General features: G+C 39.5%; 1 protein-coding gene across 3 annotated transcripts in view; it reads left to right on the top strand.

The window, feature by feature from the left end:
• L3MBTL4 (L3MBTL histone methyl-lysine binding protein 4) overlaps positions 1-23,201 on the top strand; it is a 431,550-nt gene that overhangs the window by 96,911 nt on the left and 311,438 nt on the right. For all 3 annotated transcript variants that reach the window (XM_033178287.1, XM_033178288.1, XM_033178289.1), the window contains exon 4: positions 7,490-7,544. In XM_033178287.1, coding sequence (XP_033034178.1) covers positions 7,490-7,544 — 55 coding nt within the window. The remainder of the gene's footprint in view (positions 1-7,489; positions 7,545-23,201) is intronic.

The following is a 23,201-nucleotide window of genomic DNA, read 5'->3' as shown; positions in this document are numbered from 1 at the left end:
GCTATTTAAGAGGTGTCTTGGGCCAGACTTGAGCAGGCCTGCATCTGTCTTGGCTTAGGTGAAGATGCCGTTGTTAGTGTTCTGCTGTGTCGTGTCCTCTGAGGAATGAGAGCATGAGACTCAGGATTTGATGTGTTCAGTTATTCTGGGTACTTCTTCACATGTGGTCCCTGGGCCAGCAGCATCAGCATCACCTGGAGGTTTGTTGGAAATGCAGATTCCTTGGCCCCAGTCCAGATCTTCTGAATCAGCTACTGTAGGGGTGGGGCCCAGCAATCTGTTTTAACAATCCAGGTGATTCTGATGCCCACTCATGTTTGAGAACCATTGTCCTAGGGAAGTGGCCAGATGCATCTTACCTGCTAGTCATGTTACAGTTAATCAATATTTTTCTTAAATTTTTTTGTTTAACATTTGAGACCACCTTCCCCCATCCACACATATTTTATATTAATTGTCAGTATCATTTCTCTTTAAGCTGCTGAGATTGTTACCACCCTATCTTAGTACTCTACAATCTGAGTATTTAACCTTTTGCCTCTTCTGCATTAACAAAAATCCCAATTTCCTCTTAAAGACCAACTGAGTTTCTAACTTAATCCTGATGTGCTTACTGTTATTTCTATCCCACATTGGAATTTTCCCCTTATTGGACTCCAGCAGTTCTTAACACTGAGATACGCTTTCAGTGCAGGGCTTGTATAGCTAGATTTTCAAAAATATCTGTTAAATGATGTTCCTGGTGCTTAATGACATCTCCATGCAAATGAATTTTTTCAATCATTAGTAACAAAATAGTATTTTAAAGGGCCATATTCTTAGTTTACCTTTTGAGATGTTTGGGACATATTATTTTAAAGCATGTTCACATATCATTGAAAAGATGCACATTTAGTCCATGTTGCACTGTCAGTTTGGGGCTCATTGCCAGTAACAATGTTCGTTTTCATTAGTCAAATTTAACAGTTTAATACAGTAGGCTGTATTCACACCTGGGGCTGCATTCACTGTGGAAAGAAGGTTGAGTCATGCTGGAATGTTGCTAGACTCCTTGACATATTGGTAACATCCTTTATTTTGTGTGTCACCCTTCTGGTTTGCAAGTGACATTTCTAGTCAACTAAGTAATATCCCATTGGCAGATCATGCACAGAAAACATCAAGCAAATGTACAGTTGGGTGTTTCTGAACATTTTCTTCTGAGATAGTAATTTCATACCTTGGATAGCTAATAATTTTAGATGATAATATTAATATCTGTCAATGAATATTTCTAGACTAATATTTTCTATGTATTTCTAGATAGAATTAAAAAAATATTTTCTAATGCTTTTCAGAACATAGGCATATGGTTAAAAAAATCAAACAGTACAGACAGGCAGTAAAGTAAGAATTAAATTATCTACCGTATCCCCTTACACATACCCTAAACCCCTAAATATTTTCCTAACCATGTGACCATTGTGTACAGTTTCTCGTATGTCTACATAGAAAAAAAAAAAAACAGCTAAAAATTCCAAACCTTTTATGCACCTATACACATACATACACACATCCCAGACGCACTCACATTCTGCTTGTTGTTTTGCATCTTGCTTTTTTTTGCACTTAATTATGAATATTTTGGAGATACAGGTTTTATTCTTTTCAGTGCTGCGTAGTATTTCATTTTATGAATGTGCCATAATTTATTTTAACAGTGCCCTACTGTGAACATTTAGATTATTTTAATTTCTGTGGTGATACACCATGTTATATCCAATGTTCTTATCCATATATCCTTTTTATATGTGAATGCTTTTGCAGTTCATTCATAAGTACTATCATAACAGTGAAATGATTGTACCAAAGGGTGTGCTCGTTTACAATGCTGATAAACCACTCCATATCATCCTCCAAAGAGATCGCCCTAGTGCATCCTCTCCCTAACACTTCTGAGAGAGTGCCTCTTTTCCTTGGAATTTATTTTATGTTTTACATCTTTATTTCTACCATATGCGTAAACCTCTGTTTACGATCTGGTCCCCGTAGTGCTGCTGCAGACTTGAAGAGGGTTTTTCTCTGTCCTTTTAGACTCCTTGATGTATTTTGTATTTTCACAACTTCTAACACAAAGATAAGTGTCATTTTTGGTGCCCTTTGCTAGCTTTTTCTGCTCACCAGCTTGCTTTAGAATTGACTAGCAAAGTGTAGGCATATGGTGATTGGGGAAATGAAGTATTTTTTTTCAGGGTTATTTCATTGATGTCTAGTGTGTACGTGAGTGTTCTGGGCACAAAACGCCAAAATAATATACAGGCTGTGAAATTTCAAATTTCCTACATAAAAATGCAAGTTTCACAGATGAAAAAGGAAATTTTGTTTGAATATATAAGAAGTAGCTGGGACTACAGGTGTGCACCACCACGTCCAGCTAATTTTGTTTGTATTTTTAATAGAGATGGAGTTTCACCATGTTGGCCAGCATGGTCTTGATCTCTTGACCTCGTGATCCGCCCGCCTCGACCTCCCAAAGTTCTGGGATTATAGGTGTGAGCCACTGCGATTGGCCATATAACTTTTTAATATATTAACATCTAGATGCTCTGTAACCTTGAGAGCTAAGAAAGTTGAGGGATGAGAGTGGGAGTTATCTGGGCCCCTTAAGAAGGCAGCATGAGCAAAGATATGGGGTTGGAAGAGAAGGTGACGTCTGTGATATATGGCAGGACCTTAATGACTTACCTGATTGGAGCAGATGTTGCTATTGGCAGTGTTAGTAGATGAGCATTGGGTGGGGTTGGGGCATGGGTCAGGAGATTCAGGTTTTATTCTTTGCTGTGCTGCTCATTAACTGCGTGGCCAAAGACAAGTCACTTCACCGGGCTGGGCTCAGCTTCTTTGTCTGTAGAACAACAGTCTTAGATTGCAAGATCTTTACCGGTCTTTCCGTTTCAGTAAGGATAAAGTTTGGTGTGCAATTAGATTGCAGGGTGACTGGGGTAGATCTGCTGGTCACACTTGGTGAGGCTTGATGGCCGAGCAGAGGAAGTTGTGCTTGCAGTGACCATTGGCCTTTAAAGAATGACATAAGGGGTCATGGTTGACCTCAACGTTTGCAGAGGGTAATGCGATCTTTCTGTAACATCCTTAAATAGATACTGAAAAAATGTTTGGGGTGAGTTTATTTTGGTTTCTATTTTTAAGTAATAGTTAATTATTTACATTTTGTTGCCTCATAGAAGACTGATGTCAGTTTACAACAGCCAGTAAAATTCACTTACAGATGGTAAAAACCATGAGAAGGTGGTGTTTATAAGGCTATGTTAGATTTTTCACGTTTTGTTTTTGTATGTGTCTTAGCAAACACTTTAGAGAGATTTCATTTGGAGACTGTAGTTATATTATCAAGTATTTGAACAAAATGGAAGCATTTCATTCTCCCTGAGTGTGTCTGAATTCCAGTAGAGCAATGGAGAAAAGTCCCACAAATTTCTGTACTTTTATCCAAAAGGCAAATTCTATGTATCTTCAGTTTATATCCCACATCGGATTAGAGCAAAAAAGAAGTTGAAAAGTGGACTTGAACCAGCAGTTGAAATTCAAATAGCCATTTGTCACTGGGGTTATTAAATAGGATTTCACTGTTTTCTACAGTTCATAAAACCAATGTGGATCACCCTCTGGGCCACAGATAGCAGGTTCTTACGGAACAAGAACAGCAGAGTTCTCAAAAATCCTCGAGTGTTCAGGAGTCTTTGGTCTGACAGCAAAGGAGAGCAAAGGGGCATTATCCGGCAGTTTCAAGGTGATGCATGGAAGTTGCCAAACTCAAGTCAGTAGCTGAAAATCCTTCATTTTGTTCCCTTGATTGGAATTCATAGACAGAGAAATGTAGACACTAATTAATTAGGAAACGTCACTGTGCCTTGTAGTAAAAGCATATGATGCATCCAGTGCCAGCAGGAGGGAACAGAACATGAAGCCTTTTTGGTTATTTTCCCACTTCATAATCCTCTCTTCCAAAATGATGGATTTTAAACTGGTGAATGGAAACGTACCATAGCAAAGACTTACTTTATGTTCCTTAAACCATTATCTCCCTTTTTTGCAGAACACTATTTTTTTCTGGAACTTTATTTTCAGTTTTCAGAATTAAAGTTTGAAATCTCAGAAATCGCAGTAATGGTTCCATTTTTCACAATTTGTATTGATTTCCTTTAGTGGTCTCTCTGCAAGGATAAGATAAAGTGCTAATTTTTTTTCTTTTGTTTTTTAAAATTCATTCTCTGTTCATTAATAGCAGTGTAGATTTATTACCTTTATGAAATAATTAATTAGCTAGACAGAAGCAAAGAATGTTAAAGCTAGCAGGAACTTTGGAGAACATTTAGTCCAATTTCTTTATTTTAACAGAAGAGAAAAATCAGGTCTAGAGAATGTAGGTCATTTGTTCAAAGTTAAATAGCTTTTAGAGGTGGGTTGAGATTTGACCTTAGGTCACCTAGCCCTAAAATCAGCATTTTCCCTGCTCTATCATATGATACTAAATACTTTTCCATGTGCAAAATTGTTTAAACTTAGGTCACTATGTTATAGATATATATGTTTATTCTGATATACACAATATAATCTTTCATGTTATAGACAGGTATGTTTACCTGTCTATAACCTTGATCCAACTAAAGAACATACAGACATTGGAAGCTTGGGCAATTTAAATCCAAAGTAAGAGGTAATGTTTTTGTGTGGAATATTTTTTTCTTTCTAGGCAGAATTTCAGTAGCAAATAAAGAAGTGTGAATCAAACACTCACTGAGTGACAGATAGCATATTATATATTTCTTTTTATTTTTGAACGATACAGTGATTATAAAAATGCTTCAGTAGCTGTAGTGCGAACATAATCAACTCTCAAATGCTGTTTATTTTTACTGTTTTAGGTTTTGCAGTAGAAGAGAGTCTCTTTGTTTTGAATTACATATGTAAATTTCCTGTGTATTGAGTGAATGAACAGGGGTGGAACTGGGGTAAAGTGCTACCATGGGAAATTAGACCCAAGGCAGCAGTTCATCATCTCACTTGCAGTAGAACAGGGTAGATATGATTGCATGACTGTTCCACTCCCACTGCATGCCCTGCTAAAAGGTGGTAGCCTTGCCATTCACAGTGAGGGCCGTATGCTTTTGGCAGTAGCATCTGCTGGGAGCTTGTTGGAATCTGTAATCTAAGGCCCTACCCTAGAGCCACTGAATCAAGATCTGCATTTTAGTAAGATTCCCAGATGATTCCAAGGCATGTTAAAGTGTGAGAAACACTGGCTTATAGTACATTTTAGCAGAATGTTATTTTGTTAATTGCACAAAGATATCCATGATAACTTTGGATGTGAAATCTACCAGGCAGAAAAATACTGTTTTTGAACCTTTCATTCTTGCCTTCATTCATCAAATATTCATTGACCTAGACTAGGTACCAGGCTATGTTTTGGGGATGAAAGACAATTAAGACACTGATACGGGTTCAAGTCATTCTCCTGTCTCAGCCTCCTGAGTAGCTGGGATTACAGGTGCCCGCCACTACGCCCGGCTAACTTTTGGTATTTGTAGTAGAGACAGGGTTTCAGTATGTTGGCCAGGCTAGTCTCGAACTACTGACCTCAGGTGATCCTCCTGCCTCAGCCTTCCAAATGTGCAGTCTATTTTTTTTAGACTTGGTTTTTATGGTTGTCAAAGCTAGGGTGACCAAGCCTCCTCACTTGCCTAGGACTAAGGAGTTTCCTCAGATGTGGGGCTTTTCAAAGTGCTATGAACAGGTCTGCCCCGTTCTGACTGGGACTGACAGCCATACTAGCCGTAACTTAAAGAAATCTATCCCCAAACTGTACAGGAATAGATTGAAGAAATATTTGTTAGTCAGACTTACTAAATCATAGTACTCATTTTTCAGCAAAAGTTTTTGTGTAAATCAGCTGCTAAATTTTCACATTCTCTGATGATAATTAGTTGTTCTTGGAAAGTAATGAAAACTATTCCGTATGGGCCAGGCGTGGTGGTGCACGCCTGTAATCCCAGCACTTTGGGAGGCTGAAGTGGGCAGATCACTTGAGGTCAGGAGTTTGAGACCAGCCTGGGCAACATGGTGAAACCCCATCTCTACTAAAAATACAAAAATTAGCCGAATGTGGTGGTGCGCACCTGTAATCCCAGCTGGAGGCTGAGGCAGGAGAATCACTTGAACCTGGGAGGTGGAGGTTGCAGTGAGCCGAGATTGTGCCACTGCACTACAGCCTGGGCAACAGAGCGAGACTTCATCTCAAAAACAAAAAACAAACCCAAAAAGCTGTTGTATATTTATGTTTCCAAAAGTAAGTTCAAAGCCTGCTTGAAACCCTTCATTTAAAATATTTTAAAACTGGGAAATTCTGTTCCCAATTTTTAAGTACATAATTATTACAAGTTTTTTTTTTTTTTTTTTTGAGACAGAGTCTCACTCTGCCACCCAGACTGGAGTGCAGTGGCACGATCTTGGCTCACTGGAACCTTCACCTCCTAGATTCAAGCAATTCTTTTGCCTCAGCCTCCCGAGTAGCTGGGATTACAGGCGTACGCCTCCACGTTCAGCTTATTTTTTCTTTTTTGTATTTTTAATAGAGACAGAGTTTCACCATGTTGGGCAGGTTAGTTTCGAACTCCTTACCTTGTGACCTGCCTGCCTTGACCTCCCAAAGTGTTGGGATTACAGGTGTGAACCACCGTGGCTGGCCATGAATTTTTAATAGGTGGAATATATTTTGATGGCCACAAAATGATATAAATAAGACACATATCTGGATACCCACTTTCAAAGTGCTCTTTGTTATCATATCTTTCATAAAAGAAGCCACTTTCCTAGTCTTCATTGAATGGGAAGTGTTCCTTTGAGAGTTGCAGTTAGAGCACGCCTTGCCTCTGTCACGGGGAGAGGCTGCACCATCTTGCTTGCTGCGTCTGCTTGTATTGTTCATCGTACACAATTTATGGTTTCTTTTCAGAAATCTTTGAAGTCACTTGTCCATTCTATGAAGGTCAGTTTGGCTAAAATGAAAGCATTTTAACTGAGTACTTACAAACTGTAGTAGACCCAGATAGGCTGAAAGCAAAAGTAGGCTGGAGGGTTTGGCTTCAGCGTGGACCAAGCCTCTTCTGTCAGCTACTCCTGTGTGACTGCCAGGCCCAGGGATCCACTCAGAGAAGGTACCTGTGTCAACCTCAATATTAACTGTTATCGAAGCTTCCTGTCTCTTATATTTTAGCCAGAAACAATACTTTTCATGAATTCCTTCCACATCCAAATGGATCATGTGTGCCCCTCCTGGGCACCCACTGGAAGGCTCTGAGTACTGTGTGTATTGTCCCCCTCAGTGACAAGGATCTTCATAACCTTCCTTCCTGCAAACATGAACATTAGTTTTCAGTGTTTCCGAAAATTGTCCAGAAATACCATCTAAACCCCATTTTCTGTATTCTAGGAGCAAGCTGAAGAAGAAAAGAAGCCCAAGAATGGCACAACCCCTTTGGGTCACGGTAATTATCACCAATATTTACAGTGTTAGTTCACGGGGAACAACTTTTAAGTGAATTTTTATTAGATTGCTTAGTTGTTTTAGGTTTACTAATTTACATATGTAATAATAGTATCTACCATTTATTCAGGGTATTGCATACTCCTGCAGACTTTATCAGGGTCATCTAAGGTTTTCAAATATATGTTTCAAAAATGTCTGAAGCTCTTGTTATCTCATTTATTTGCCTTTTAAAAAGGCTTTAAATAAAACAACATATTTGTACATTTTCTCTGTGAAGAAGAAAACAAAGAGATGCTATCTAGGTTTTTAATAATCCTTTGTGTGAGCTTTTCCCAGACTGATGTGATCTTCTAATGATTGCATTGTGTTAAAGTCATGTTTTAGAGGAGATTGTGCATTTGCCCTAAAGTGAATACTCCTCATTATGGTTATTAATACGTCAATAGGTTTTAGATAATAGCCTTTTCATATTCAACTCATTCTCTGATGCTTTCAATTTAAGCCAACAGATGAAGATGCGATTTTCTGGGAATATATGTTCCACATATTTTGTGATTAGTGCTATACAAGCAGACAGCTGTTACTAAATTTTCTATCAAATGTAGTAGAATGTCCGACAACATTTGTGCTATTGTCTATGGAAAGGAAGCATATAAATATCATAATGCTCCTCTAATTAACTTTTAAAGTACCTTAACATTTTGTTGAGTAAGCTTTTGTGTCTGTTTTTAAATAATGGAAACACCTAAAAATACCTTGAAAAAAATGGCAAATAAGAATTGAGATTTAAAAGACCATTTTCTATGTCTTAGTCTTGGGATGCAATATTGAGAATTTGTGATTTTTCTCCTTAGATGATTTTAAAAATAAAAGCTATTTTAAAATTATAAACGAATGGGTGGTGCTTTCAATTTATTTTCTTCTCTTGCTGCATCCCCAGGCCTGTCATGTTCTTTGCTGAAAAATCAAAACAGAATGCAGTAGTTTGATAATTATATAACTTGATGTTCAGTTCCATCAAAATGTACTTCAGTTATGTAACACTGGGATTTTAGAAATGAGTTTGGACTGTACCTGGCCCTAACAGCAGGGGTTTTTTAAAACAATTTTTTTTTCTCAGAGAGAGGTTGTGATTTATGATGTTGTTGTATCTCGCCTGCAGCTATATTTTCACACTAATGTAAATTGTTTTAGGTTCTTTTATTCTGTAGTCGAAACATTTACTCTAGAAAAAGAAAAGCAGACTGAGGCCAACAATGTAAAACTATTCAGTCTCTCAAACTAACAGTCTTTACTGATTTAGTATTTACAGTTTTATTACATCCAGGTATATATTTATCTCAAATAGCTTTTCAGTTTCATTTACTTTTTCTTGTTTTTAACAGGTCTGGGAGGGTCCAGTTGGAAGCTTTTCAGTTTTAACAGAAAGTAACTTTTTGCTGTGTTTTTTCATTGTTGGACTTGTTTTATAGTTAATGGTCCACTGTCAAAAGTTCGCACTGTGGCTGACTCCTCTTCAAATTTGATATTGTATTGTTCCTGTTTTCCCCAGCTGTAGAGCATAATAAATGTTTAGAAAAAGGTTGAGATTTGGCGTGTGTATATAGATGCTATGAACTGCTAGTTGTAATGAGAATTGGATGATTTGAGGGCTTTTTGAGGTAATTTATATTTTTACCACTTTTAGTGGGAAAAAGGAACTGATTTCCAAATTGTTTATTGTCCTAGCATTATAATGGGGATTTTTCTCCATGAAAATAGTTTAATCTTTTATTGAGGTTGCTTATAAAACAAAATAGATTTAGTCTCTTACCTCATGTCTTAGAAATAGTAACAAAAGAAAATACTAAACAAAAACCCCACAGAACTGTATATGTGTACATAATATATTTATATGTGAACAGAAAATTGTGTTGAAAAATAGGTCAGGCATGGTGGCTCATGCCCATAATCCTAGCACTTTGGGAGACCAAGGCAGGTGGATCTCTTGAGCTCAGGAGTTCAGGACCAGCCTTGGCAACATGGTGAAACCCCATCTCTACCACAAATGCAAAAAAATTAACCGGATCTGGTGGTGTGCACCTGTAGTCCCAGCTACTTGTGGGGCTGAGGCAGGAGAATAGCTTGAACCCAGGAGGTCGAGGCTGCAGTGAGCCAAGATCCTGTCACTGCACTCAAGCCTGGGGCACAAAGTGAGATCCTGTATCAAAACAAAAAAAATTATATTGCAAAATAAACCTTAATTCTTAGTAATGATTTTATAACAAGCATGTGTTTCTTTGGAAATCATTTTTAAAACATTTTATTGAGTGCCCAGTCTGTGTGACTGATACTGAAGCCTGTGTTACAGCTGATGAAGCTTTAAGAGGCCATTTGACTTATGTGAGGTAAACTTAACTCGTTAGTGGTGGATGCAGAATTTGAACCCACATCTAACAAGTTCTGAAGCCTGCACTCAGTTTGCTTTATGTTCTTTCTACATTAACATTCTTCTTTCTTTGTAGCTATTAACACAAAGGCAGAGAAAACTAGAATCTTGATTAGAAATGGGGCAGGAAAAAAATAACTGCTAATAATTAAAGTATTAATAGTGTCTACTACACCCCTCTGTGTTCTTGGGGACTGGCTGAACTAGATTTTACCTGACATAGTCATGCTGAGATTAAGTTTTTGATTCTTTTGGAAACTCTGACATCAACTGTTCATAGTAATTCTAAAATCTTAACTAAGATAGCTCTAAGAGAAGGCTTGTTTCAGCATTGCTTGTTAATGATTGTGTGTGATTAAATTTTAGAATTAGTATTGCCAATCACCATGTAATCCCAGACCTATATGCCTTTACATTTGAATCGCTAAAATAAAAACAACTGATTTATTCAGTTGAACAAGTGATCTGGCTTCTCTCCTTCTAAATGTATAAGTGCTCTTTTTAACTAACACAGTATTAATATTTATTTGGTTGAGTGTTGGGGCAGTGAGGGGTTTTTTAATTTAATTTAATTTTATTTATTTATTTTTTGAGATAGAGTTTCCCTCTTGTTGCTGAGGCTGGAGTGCAGTGGCACAATTTCGACTCACTGCAACTTCCACCTCCAAGGTTCAAGTGATTCTTCTGCCTCAGCCTCCGGAGTAGCTGGGATTACAGGTGCCCGCCACCACACCCAGCTAATTTTTTGTATTTGTAGTAGAGATGGGGTTTCACCATATTGGCCAGGCTGGTCTCGAACTCCTGACCTCAGATGATCCACCTGCCTTGGCCTGGCAAAGTGTTGGGATTACAGGCGTGAGCCACCGTGCCTGACCCTGGTGGTGAGGATTTTTATAAACATGGAAGGAATATAAGAAATTGTAAAAGAAAATTAAATGTATGCATATCTAAATTAAACTCTGTACATTAAAGAACCTCTTAATAAACAAGATTAAAAGGGAAACAACAAATTAGCAAATATTATCCACAACTATAGCTAATAAAAGGTCAATAATAGATAGAGGAATTAGAAAAAAAAAAATGAGATATACAAGATCTCAGTCCAAAAACAGGCAAAGGGCATAAACAGGTAATTTAGATGAGAAGAAATCAAAGTGGCTAAAAATGAATATATTAAAAATAGTCGGCTGGGCGCGGTGGCTCAAGCCTGTAATCCCAGCACTTTGGGAGGCCGAGACGGGCGGATCACGAGGTCAGGAGATCGAGACCATCCTGGCTAACATGGTGAAACCCCGTCTCTACTAAAAAATACAAAAAACTAGCCGGGCGAGGTGGCGGGCGCCTGTAGTCCCGGCTACTCGGGAGGCTGAGGCAGGAGAATGGTGGGAATCCGGGAGGCGGAGCTTGCAGTGAGCTGAGATCCGGCCACTGCACTCCAGCCCGGCGACAGAGCGAGACTCCGTCTCAAAAAAAAAAAAAAAAAAAAAATAGTCTCATTAAAAAGCAAAGAAACATAAATTTAAAAGTAGTGATGATATTTTTTAACTTACCAAATTAATGACATTTAAAAAAAACTGCTCATACTCTTTGCTGGTGGGATGGGGGAGACTGAGTCTTGGCATACTGCTACTGAGAGTAGACTTTGGTTCTGTTGTTTGGAGGACATACCGGTAGTATTTATCAAAAGTGCTGAGTAAACATTTCCTTCAAGTCCACTTTTTGACATTTCTCCTAATGATATCAGCATGTGCATTCCATTTATGCATGTGATAGTCATTGTGGTACTATTTGTAAATAATGAAATGTTGGAAATATTAATAATTCAAGTGTCCAACAACTTAGGAATAGGTACAACATTGTGTGTAGACAAGTATATAGTCACTTAAATGCCTTGAAAAAATTTAAATTACATGAGGAGAAAAGCTTATAATAAAATATTAAGGGGAAGAGACCCCCAGGGGATTGGGATTGGTCTAAATGATGGCTAAATAGAATTCACTTCTCTGTAGAGTAAGAAAAGATGTTAACAATTATTATCTCTAAATTGTTAGATAAAAAGTATATTTTCCAATTATTATATTGCAATTAATATTTAATCATGTTGTAATCAGACAAATATTATTAAAAAAGAAAATCAGAAATTCCTGAACTAAAAACTTTAATTTGTAGAATAGGGAGTATTGTTGGAATATCTGTTCTTAGATTTTTCTAAGTAAACTTTAATTTTTGGAAAAATTTTAGAAAAGTTGCAAATATAGTGCAGAAATAGTCCTGTGTACCTTCACCCAGTTTCTCCTAACATTAACATCTTAGATGACTATGCAACATTTGTCAGAACTGAGTAACACTGGTACATCACTATTCACTAAACTATAGACTTCATTCAGATATCACCAGTTTTTCTACTAATGTCCTTTTTCTGTTCCAAGACAGTCCAGAACATCACTTTGTATTTAGCATTGCATGTAGGTTTCTTCTACTGTATATTCTTGTTTTGTTCTCTCATGCCCAGAAGTCGCCAGTAGCATCTAAGTTTCTTAAGAGCTACAGTATTTCCTTATCTGCCATCAACTCACCATGTCCTCACCGTCTGTGTCCAAATCATCATTGCACTGAAACTATTCTTGTGTACCTTACCAGTGCCTCATAGTCACTAATATTGTGTTAATTAATGGAACCAAAGACCTCCCAAATCAATGAAAGCCTTCATGCTCTTATTTTTCTTCTACTTGAAGATGGACTTAGACATTAAAACTGAACTCACCTTTGTTCCCCAGTGTTCAGTCTGCTTCTCCTATAATCCCTCATCCTGCAGCACCATCATCAACCTGTAGTCAAACTAGAGTCCTGGAGACATCTTTACTCCTCCCTTCCATTTACCTCTGACTCCAACCCAAATGCCTTTTCTCAACTCGTCCTTCTTGACATCTTTTATCAATTAATGTCTCCCCACCTTTGATTAGTTCCTGGTCACTTTTCAGTCTTTCTGTATCCTCTCCTCCCCAACTAAGATTTATCTGAAATTCTGTTACTAGAGTGCCTCATAACCCCCCTTCCCTAGAATGTTGCTGGAGATCCCTCACCACCTGGCACTTGTCACCTGCCACCAGGACCCCTGTCTGCTTGGCTGCAGCTGTACAGAACATGCGGTTGAGAACTTACTTTCTGAAGAAGTGCTTTCTCTGCCTGGAGAGTCTTTCTTCTGGCTGACTCCTTCAAAACCTCACTATCTTCTTAACTTTTCTTATTTTGTATTTTTCTCCTATTTTATTTTTTCTCAGCATATCCTAGGAAAATTTGTTTTTTTAAAAAAATTCAGTTATATAATATGCCAATTCTCCTCCCTAAGTTAGATGTCTTTTAAAAAGGCATAGAAGTATGTCCAATCAGACCAATAAAATCTATCATTTACTACACTGAAGTCATAATTTACTAAAGCTCTAGAGTATTAATTAGCTAAAAGGCCTGAAGAAGGACAGCTTCTAAAAGTGCTTAACTTATTATCAGGGAGTAGTTTTGGTGCTGGGGGATATAGCTTATTAAATGATTCTACAAGCTTCAAAGATGATTCCTTGAATATTATCCTGGAGTCTTTTGTTGCAGAAGCTAGTTTACTTCCTGGGTGTAATGACAGAAGCATTTTCTTGCAAAGTAATTATATGTCAGTGGATCTAATGTCAGTATTTTCTAAACTTTGTGCAGGACCTGTCCATTCCCACTGAGGTAATTCCTTACCTAAGAATGGGTATCAACAATAAAAAGGGGAAAACCAAATCAGTTTTACTTTATTCAATTCCTATTAATACAGATGCCATTTACTACCATTAAGTAAACAGTTATTTAGGCTGAACCATGCATGAGAACTCTGTCCCCATGATCCAGTCGCCTCCCACCAGGCCCCACCTTCAGCAATGGAGATTACAGTTGTACATGAGATTTTGTGGGGACACAGATCCAACCCATATCAGCTACTTTGAACCGAAAGAATTATATTTCCACTGAGCCATGACACTCCGTGGAGGATTAACGGGGGACTTCTTTCTAAGTAAAGAACTTTTTGCAGGGGCACTTCAATCATTGAAGCCTCCACATGCATTTTCATGAAAACACTACTTTCTAACAAGTAGTTTTCAGTATGTATTTTCAAATAATTTCTTTGCTCTTGATACTGGTTTATAAATGAGCTAAGCTTTCAACTTTTCTGATTTAAGGCCCCCCGCAGCCCTCCATGGGATTCTGTCCCTTTTGGGTGAATTTGTGCTGGGAATAAAGATGCTTATAAAGGGAAGGAACATGTTCATTTTCTTCCTGGAGTCAATCAATAATGGCATCAAGGAATCAAACTGTGTAAAGCACAAAGATAGGACAAGTGCTTGTATTCATAAAGGCTATATATACACACACACACACATATGCATATGTATACACATATATATACATGTGTACATATGTGTGTGTGTGTATATATATATATATATATTTTTTTTTTTGAGACAGAGTTTCACTCTTGTTGCCCAGGCTGGAGTGCCGTGGCACAATCCTGGCTCACTGCAACTTCCGCCTCCTGGGTTCAAGCAATTCTCCTGTCTCAGCCTCCCAAGTCGTTGGGATTACAGGTGTCCACCACCATGCCCAGATAATTTTTGTATTTTTAGTAGAAATAGGGTTTCACTGTGTTATCCAGGCTGGTAACAAACTCCTGACCTCGTGATCTGTCCATAATGGCCTCCCAAAATGCTGGGATTACAAGTTTGAACCACTGCGCCTGGCCTCATAAAGGCTGTTTTATGAAGACAGTTTTTAGGTGCCAGGAGGAATTCTTTAATATATGAAAGCAAACACCGTGTTAAAGATTTTGCCTTATTAAATAACTTCCTTTGACGCCTTCAGATGATGAGGGTCTTCATCCCATCCTACAGGGGAACCCCCTCTGAAGATAATACTAAGTCTCTCCTACATCTGTGATTAGAGGTCCCTGGTGGATAATGAGAGTGCTGAACTCTGGAAAAGGGACTGAGGACTCTGTGTTTTTGATGAATTGAGCAAAAAGACAGTGTCACAGAGCAGCACTTAGTTCTAGTGGAGACATCTGTGAAGGCTTCAAGCCCTGTAGGCAGTGCACGTACGTAGGGAGGGCCTGGTGGTGGCCAGACACCAGCTCCTGCTGAGTAAACATCCCCATCTTCCTTCCTGTGGGTTTTGCTCATTCTCTTCCTAAAGCCAGAGGTTTCTGTTTCATTTTGAGTTTGAATCAAAGGATTCTTTTCGTGACCGTGCTTGATTTTTTAAAGCATATTTGATTTTTGCTCAGCATAATTACCTTTTGATTTCTGTGTATGGTGAGAGATAGGGGTCCAGTTTCTTTCCTCTGCATATGGATATCCAGTTTCCCCGGCACCATTTATTGAAGTGAATGTCCTTTCCCCATTGTATGTTCTTGGTGCCTTTTGTTGAAGATAAGTTGGCTATAAGTGCATGGATTTATATCTGGGTTCTCTATTGTGTTCCGTCAGTCTGTGTGTCTGTTTCTATGCCAGTACCATGCTGATTTGGTTACTATAGTTTTATAGTAAATGTTGAAGTCAGTAGTGTGATGCCTCCAGCTTTGCTCTTTTTGCTCAGGATTGCTTTGGCTGTTCGGGGTCTTTTGTGGTTGACTGGGTTGAATTAAAGCAAACAATGATAACTCTGCTAAAGGGATCAGCAGGACAATTTGAATACACAGTTGTGTCAGGGATATTGTCGAGGTTGCCAAATAGATTAACTAAAAGGATATCTTAGGCTGGAGTTGGTCAGGTTACCTATAGCATTTACTAATTGTGAAATTTTAATTGCAGCCTTATTTTGTTAAGTCAAAAAGGTAGAAAAAGGGGCGAGAGTCTCATGTGGTAGGGAGCCTTGTTCCCATATCTTGATAAAAGCTGTCTACAATGTGAAAAATGTCAGTTTCTCATCCTGGTTTGCAATTTGAATGTCTCTAGTTACGGCTTTGGGCAGTTTGGTGAACTTTCTGTGTGGCCTATACATCAGGCACAAGACTTGTTCCTTAAAATTTATCTAGTTTAAGTTTATATAGGGCTTCAGAATACAGCAGTGCCTGTTTTAGTAATTTTATGTTAGAAAGTTGGATGGGATGAATCTGGAAGAATTTAGGATCTAGTCTAGACCATAGGTAGATAACAAGAACTTGCAGCTGGCTGGGTGTGGTGGCTCACGCCTGTAATCGCAGTAGTTTGGGAGGCCGAGGCGGGTGGAACACCTGAGGTCAGGAGTTTGAGACAAGCCTGGCCAACATGATGAAACCCTGTCTCTACTAAAAACACAAAAATTAGCTGGGCATGGTGGCATATGCCACCATGTAGTGGGACTCCAGCTACTTGGGAGGCTGAGGCAGGAGAACTGCTTGAACCTGGGAGTTGGAGGTTGCAGTGAGCTGAGATGGCGCCACTGCTCTCCAGCCTGGGTGATAGTGTGAGACTCTGTCTCAAAAAAAGAAAAAAAAAAAAAGGAATTTCAGTCAGTTCACTTGTAAAATTAAAGTCATTCATGTAGTTATAGTGATAATCAAAACGCTGTAAAAAGCAATACAGAGAATTAAATGGAAAACATCCTTAATTCTTTTCAAGCTTAGTTTTTGTTTTGTTGTTTTGTTTTGTTTTGTTTTCATGTAATCAAAAACCTAATAAAGGCAACACAGGAAATTATATTTCATAATTTCATATATAAACATAAACTCTGTTTCTTAGGCAAGCTACCAAAAAGGTAAAGAAAAACCTTCTGCAGTCTGATTGTTCCTTTTTCTAGGAAGCTCATTTACATAACCTGGAAGTAGGCTGGGCACGGCACCTCATGCCTGTAATCCAAGCACTTTGGGAGATCCAGGTGGTACGATCGTTTGAGATCGTTTGAGCCCAGGTGATCAGCCTGGGCAACCTAGTGGAACCTCGTCTCTACACCAAATAAACAAAATTAGTCTGGTGTGGTGGCATGTGTCTGTGGTCCCAGCCACTCAGGAGGCTGTGGCCAGAGGATTGCTTGAGCTCAAGAGGCTGAAGCTGTGGCTTACGATCACACCATTGCACTCAAGCCTAGGCAACAGAACAAGTCCTTGTCTCAAACAAACAAAAACAAAACAAACAAACAAACAAAAAGATGACCTCTAAGTGAAACCTGATGAAAGGTTACTTGATCAGACACAGAAAAAATGTGTCCAACGTTATGGGTGTAGCAACTCATGAGGAGAGAATCAAGTTATACTGCAGGAAACCATTGCTTTTCTACACCTTCAAGATAAACATTTAACTGTCAGGCCACAACAGCTGAGTTAGAATTGTACTGAAAAGTTACAGGATCTGAAAAAAAAAAGGTGAAGTAGAGAGTTATCACCTCAGTCCTTCTGAAGGAGAGGAAAGCTGAAGGCGATGATGTATGACCTATGAATCACATGCGGTGAGATACAGCAAAGATTAACCTCTGAGATAGGAATCTGAGAAATTTCAAAAGGAAAACTTTACGTGAAGAAATCAAATTACCATTTTAAATGAAGAGGACAACATTGTAAACCTGAAACTAGGAAACTAAATGGATCTCATGAAGAAATGTGTTAGGAATAGGAACCGTGCGGCTTAGAAGATGCCGTTAAACAGATTTTATAAATAAAAATCAAAACTTCTTGTAATTTTTAAAATAGCAGATCAATACTTCAAAAAAACCTGATTTTAAATATAGAGGACTAGACTTTGGTCCTATATCAGTGCACCCCTTACACTAACGTTTAATTTTTAGAAATTTTAGAAAAACGAGCAAATTTTTCCCAGTGTCTTTAAACCCAGCCACGCATAAAATGTCCTACCTAAGACCCATTCTTTATAAATCTTTTTTGATTTGTTTAGACTTTTATTATTTTCCCCAACCCTCAGTCTGAGTCCTACAATTTTTCTCTTTTTAAAAAAACTTTGGGACAACCATCATTTTATCTCAGGACAACAATTTACTACATAAGATTCTTTCTCATACAGATTTTTTTCTTTAAATTTATATTTTGATGATTAGACCTAAGTATATTTGGTCTTTTTATAAAATTTAAGGAGGCAAGAAGGGATTTATATTTATTCAACAATGTGTTTCATTTTTTATCTTATTTGGATATGACCCAGAAACTTAATGATTTATTATTTAATAATAATATAAATTTAGTATTTTAAATTGTATGAAAATTTCATTTGTAAACTGTATTCCATTTACAATTACCTAACATTTATTTTTAAAATTATGATACCTGGATTACTTATGACAAGTGAGATATTAGAACTAGTTATTATTTCAAGTTTTTTTTTAATTAATCAATTTTATATCCTGTTAATACCAGGTATTTACCTAAGTAAAACCTTTAAGTTGAATACATGGGTATCTTAATGATAACTCAGAAGATAGCTGTTTTTATTAAATCAACAATATTAAATTGATCTTCTTTATCAAAGAATTGCATAAACAAGGTCATTTTGTTTTAGGCTGAGTTCATAGGTTTGTGACCTTCAAACATTTAGCAGATGTTTACTGTCTGACCAGTAAGCTCAGGCAAAAATATATGTTGACAATTTTGAAGATATTTCTAATTTATCGAAGATTTACTTAAGTCATGTGAACTAAAAATAAACATTTGGGTTAATTAGCATATATTTTATATGGGCACTCATTTATTTAAATGAATTGGAATAAAATTTCTTAAGGGATTTCTTGATGACTATGCCACATTTTATTGTGTTGACACGGTATACAACATAATACATGTACATATGCATAAACACATTGTAAACACATATACATACACATAAAGATTGTATAGCTTTTATCTTAGAATTTTAGTTATGAGATTATAAAACACGTACACTCACCAGTTTATAAAAGACAGCTGGATCCAGATTATTTTTCTGACAAAATGGGATGGGGTTAAACTTTAAGGTTTCTCTTTTATTGTGTTGAGACAGAGTCTCATTCTGTCACCCAGGCTGGAGTGCAGTGATGCAACCACAGCTCACTGTAGCCTTGACCCCCTGGGCTCAAGTGATCCTCCTGCCTCAGCCTCCCGAGTAGCTGGGACCACAGGCATGTGGCGAATTTCTAAATTTTTGTAGAGACAGGGTCTCATTATGTTGCCCAGGGTAAGATTTCTTTAAATAGGTAATCTTATAAAGGCTGTGAACCAAATTTTGGATAAAGCAGTTTGAATCAGATACTAATATCCTGCATTAGAAAAAGGATAGTCAACAGTGAAATGTGACCGAATGATATGGGAGGCCCACAAGCTAAGAGTTAGCCTACCAAGGTCTGCATAGTGTTTTCTTGGTCTTGATTCTTTGTCCTTGAAGACAAGAATGTTGCTATTCCTTTTAGTGTAGAGAGGGTGTTATTTACATGGGAGTTTCATCTTTTGCTTTTAAGAAACAGCACAGCGATCGAAATGATTTTCTTGTCTATCTGCTGGCTTTTAAGTGTCTTGCTTGTATAGTATGCCAGGACAGCTGAGGAGTTTTGGAAAAAGGGAGTTGAGTTTCAAGAAGGAGAAAGAGGATCAATTTTAGGATTTTAGGAAGGGGAGGGAAAACACCAGAGAAGAAAGAGTCAGCCTTAAGACAGTCTTTTGTAGTGAGGCAGTCTTTGAGTCTTTTTTTTTTTTTTTTTGCGGAGATTTGTGTATCAATTGAGATATGAGTCTTATTTGGAGTGTATAATTTTATGGCTGTGGTCTTTTAGTTTAAAGGAAAGCAGCCTGTTTAAATGATCCCTATAATGTTTGAACATGCTATCAGCTGGAGTCCTAGGAAATAGCTTGGCATGCCTTTGAACTTTGAAAGCCCATTTATAACTAAATATATCTAGGTGATTCAGTTTAACGCCGAATACACAAAAGCCAATGAAAATGCAAGCACCGAATACACAAAAGTCAAATTAATATGCAAGCGCCTACGGAAAAGAAAATACAGACTTACTAAGAAGGACCATAAGTTGCCTTCTCCAAAGAAGGGGAAAAGTTCCTTCATGAAGTCTCAGTCTGAAGGCTGGAAAATTACTTCATTCAGCTCTCTGATGAAAAGAACCCTTGTGAACGGAGCTTCCAACCAGAGGGGGAAAGACGCCTCTCAAATAGGAGGAATCTTGCTCTGACTCCCAGGCGAGTGCAGTGGCGTGATCTCGGCTCACTGCAACCTCTGCCTCCTGGGTTCAAGCGATTCTTCCGCCTCAGCCTCCTGAGTAGCTGGGATTACAGGTGCGTGCCACCATGTCCAGCTAATTCTTGTATTTATTTGTTTGTTTGTTTTTGAGATAGAGTCTCGCTCCGTCGCCCAGGCTGGAGTGCAGTGGCCGGATCTCAGCTCACTGCAAGCTCCGCCTCCCGGGTTCACGCCATTCTTCTGCCTCAGCCTCTCGAGTAGCTGGGACTACAGGCGCCCACCACCTCGCCCGGCTAATTTTTGTGTGTTTTTGGTGGAGACGGGGTTTCACCGTGTTAGTCAGGATGGCCTCGATCTCCTGACCTCGTGATCCGCCCACCTCGGCCTCCCAAAGCGCAGGGATTACAGGCGTGAGCCACCGCGCCCGGCTAATTCTTGTATTTTTAGTAGAGGTGGGGTTTCACCATGTTGGCAAGGCTGTTCTCAAACTCCATACCTCAAGTGATCTGCCCACCTTGGCCTCCCAAAGTGCTGTGATTACAGGCGTGAGCCACCGAGCCTGGCTGGAGGTTTTATAAGAAGGGGAAACGTTAGGTCTTGTTTTGAAAGAAAGTTCAGGCGGGGAGTGGTAGCTCACGCCTGTAATCCCAGCACTTTGGGAGGCCAAGGCGGGCGGATCAGGAGGTCAAGAAATCAAGACCAGCATGGCCAACATGGTGAAACCCCATCTCTACTAGAAATAAAAGAATTAGCTGGGCATGGTGGCATGCACCTGTTATCCCAGCTACTCAGGAGGCTGAGGCAGAAGAATCGCTTGAACCCACGAGGCGGAGGCTGCAGTGAGCCGAGATCAGGCCACTGCACTCCAGCCTGGCAACAGAGCAAGACTCTGTCTCAGGAAAAAATAAATAAATAAATAAAATAATAGTAATAGTTTTTTTTTTAAAAGTTCATTGGTACTAGTAAAGATTTGGGGAGCTGGCAGGCTCTGATTGGTGAACGACAGGGTGGGTAAAACCAGTCTTAGAGTCCCAGCAGGTTGCTTCAGGACCCATCAGGCAAAGCTGGTCTTAGGTTACAGCAGGTGGCTTCAGCAGCAGGGCTTGCAGAGAGCTACATCTTTGGAGCAATGCTATGTGCCCTGAGTGCTTTTTCCCTGACTTCTTGGCTCTGTTTTAGTTGGGAATGACAAGAATGACTCAATTTATATGATTACTTTCACATATACTTACAAATTGCTATGTGCGCGTACACACACACCACACACACATTTATAGCACTATTTTCATATAGGTACATCTCTACATATTGAAATCTCATATTGAAATCGGAATTAACAGTGATACTTCCAATTCCGGTCCCATCCCACATGATTCATTCTATTAACAGTTCTCCGTCTTTGTATATTTGAATCCCAGTCTTTGACAGTGAGAAACGTGGCTCTGTTCCCCTTAGTCGTATGGTTGCTTATTTGTTCAGTGCCCCCACCATCCTTCAGTGCTGCCACCAACCCCTCCCTGGCATCCATGGCCACCTCATCCCACTCGGGCTTCACCATCCGACTGCCTCCCTGTGGATGCCATCCTCAAGCTCCTTTGCTCCAAGAGCTGGCAGAGGCCACCCCTTTGCAGACGCCTCCTCACCCTGAGTGGGTGTTAATACCACACCAGGTTGCCCCACAGAAGCCGCCCTCTCGACGCTCTCCGGACACTGGACTCCCCTTGCTGGGTCAGCCTCCAGGTGGGTGCCCTCAACTCCTTGTTTGGGGTTAATTCCCGCCCCTGCCCATGCCAGGCTGCCCTGCCAGGCTGTGATGCCTGTGCCGACTCCCCAACTTGTGGATGTTTTCCCTCCCCCTTCTGGGCTCCGACTGCCCATGCTGGGCAGCCCCTGTGCAGATGCCCTCTTACCAGTTTGGGCTCCTCCAGCAGGCTCAGGGCCAAGGTCACTCTACCTGTCTCCACCCCTGTCCTCCCACCTTGCTCTGTTGCACAGAATGACCTCAGCATGGGATCATAGAATCGGTCAGGAGGGAAAGAGAAGGGAAAGGAGAAGGCCGAGAGGATGAGGCCGAATAGGATACTGCCCTGAAGAAGAGCACAGATGACACGGAGGAGAGCCTGTTGTGGAAGAAAAGCGACCGGGGGCTTGGAAGGAACCTGCGTGCGCAGCCTGCCTGTGCGTCCCCTCCAGGTGGCGGCGCTGCGGCGGTCTGGGAGCCCGCGAGGGAGCTGAATGCCTGCCTCCCGCCTCGCCTGATGGAGCTGCCGGCCTGTTCCTCCTCCTGGCCCTTTTGCTTGGCTTCCTCTTTGGCTTCGACTTTCCCATGGGAGACAGTCACGTGATGGTCGTGTTTTGAGTCACGTGATGGTTGTGTTTCGGTCGTGTTTTGAGTCTGGTCGTGTTTTGAGTCTGGTGGGTCTGACGTGGGCCTCCGGAGAGCCTGTGTGGATTTCCCTCTGCAGCCGGAAGGAGATAGGAATTGGTGATGTGGCTTCACTATTTTGCTGAATTGCTGTTATTTGAGCGTGTAAGCACGGAGCTGTATTTGTATGGTAGCTCACTTTGTAAAATACATTATTTTCTTAAAAATTCACTTGGAAATGAATGTTCACTGCTGGAATCTTATTTTTCTCCTGACTTCGTATGCATAATTGAATGATACTAAACAACAACAACAAAGATTTTCCTCTAAGACAGCATCTAACTCACAATTAAAGCATTATAGTGCAATGCACAGAAACGTCCCTAACGCTTAGGGCAAGGCATGGCTGCCGGGGCCGCATACGTAGAGAATGATAGCCCAGACTTTGGTTATTCAGCCATGGCTTTGTCTTCAGCCCCGGGTAAATGTTATCTTTTAGAAGTCTGAACTTCTAGTTATTCCTTCTGAAGAGTGACTTCTTTTTCTATTTGAAAGGAAGTGTAGAGTGTGTGTGCTTAGAATCAAACAGACCTTGTTTGAATTTTGGTTTTGCCACTTAATTGGCCATATTGTGACTTCCAACAAGTGATTAATTATACTTAGCTTCTCTATGCCTCCATTCTCTTGCTT

The sequence above is a fragment of the Trachypithecus francoisi genome, unplaced genomic scaffold (genome assembly GCF_009764315.1).
Source record: "Trachypithecus francoisi isolate TF-2019V2 unplaced genomic scaffold, Tfra_2.0 Lachesis_group19, whole genome shotgun sequence".
NCBI lineage: Eukaryota > Metazoa > Chordata > Mammalia > Primates > Cercopithecidae > Trachypithecus > Trachypithecus francoisi.
Note: the sequence above shows the minus strand (reverse complement) of the source record. Positions and strands in the feature narration are given on the sequence as shown.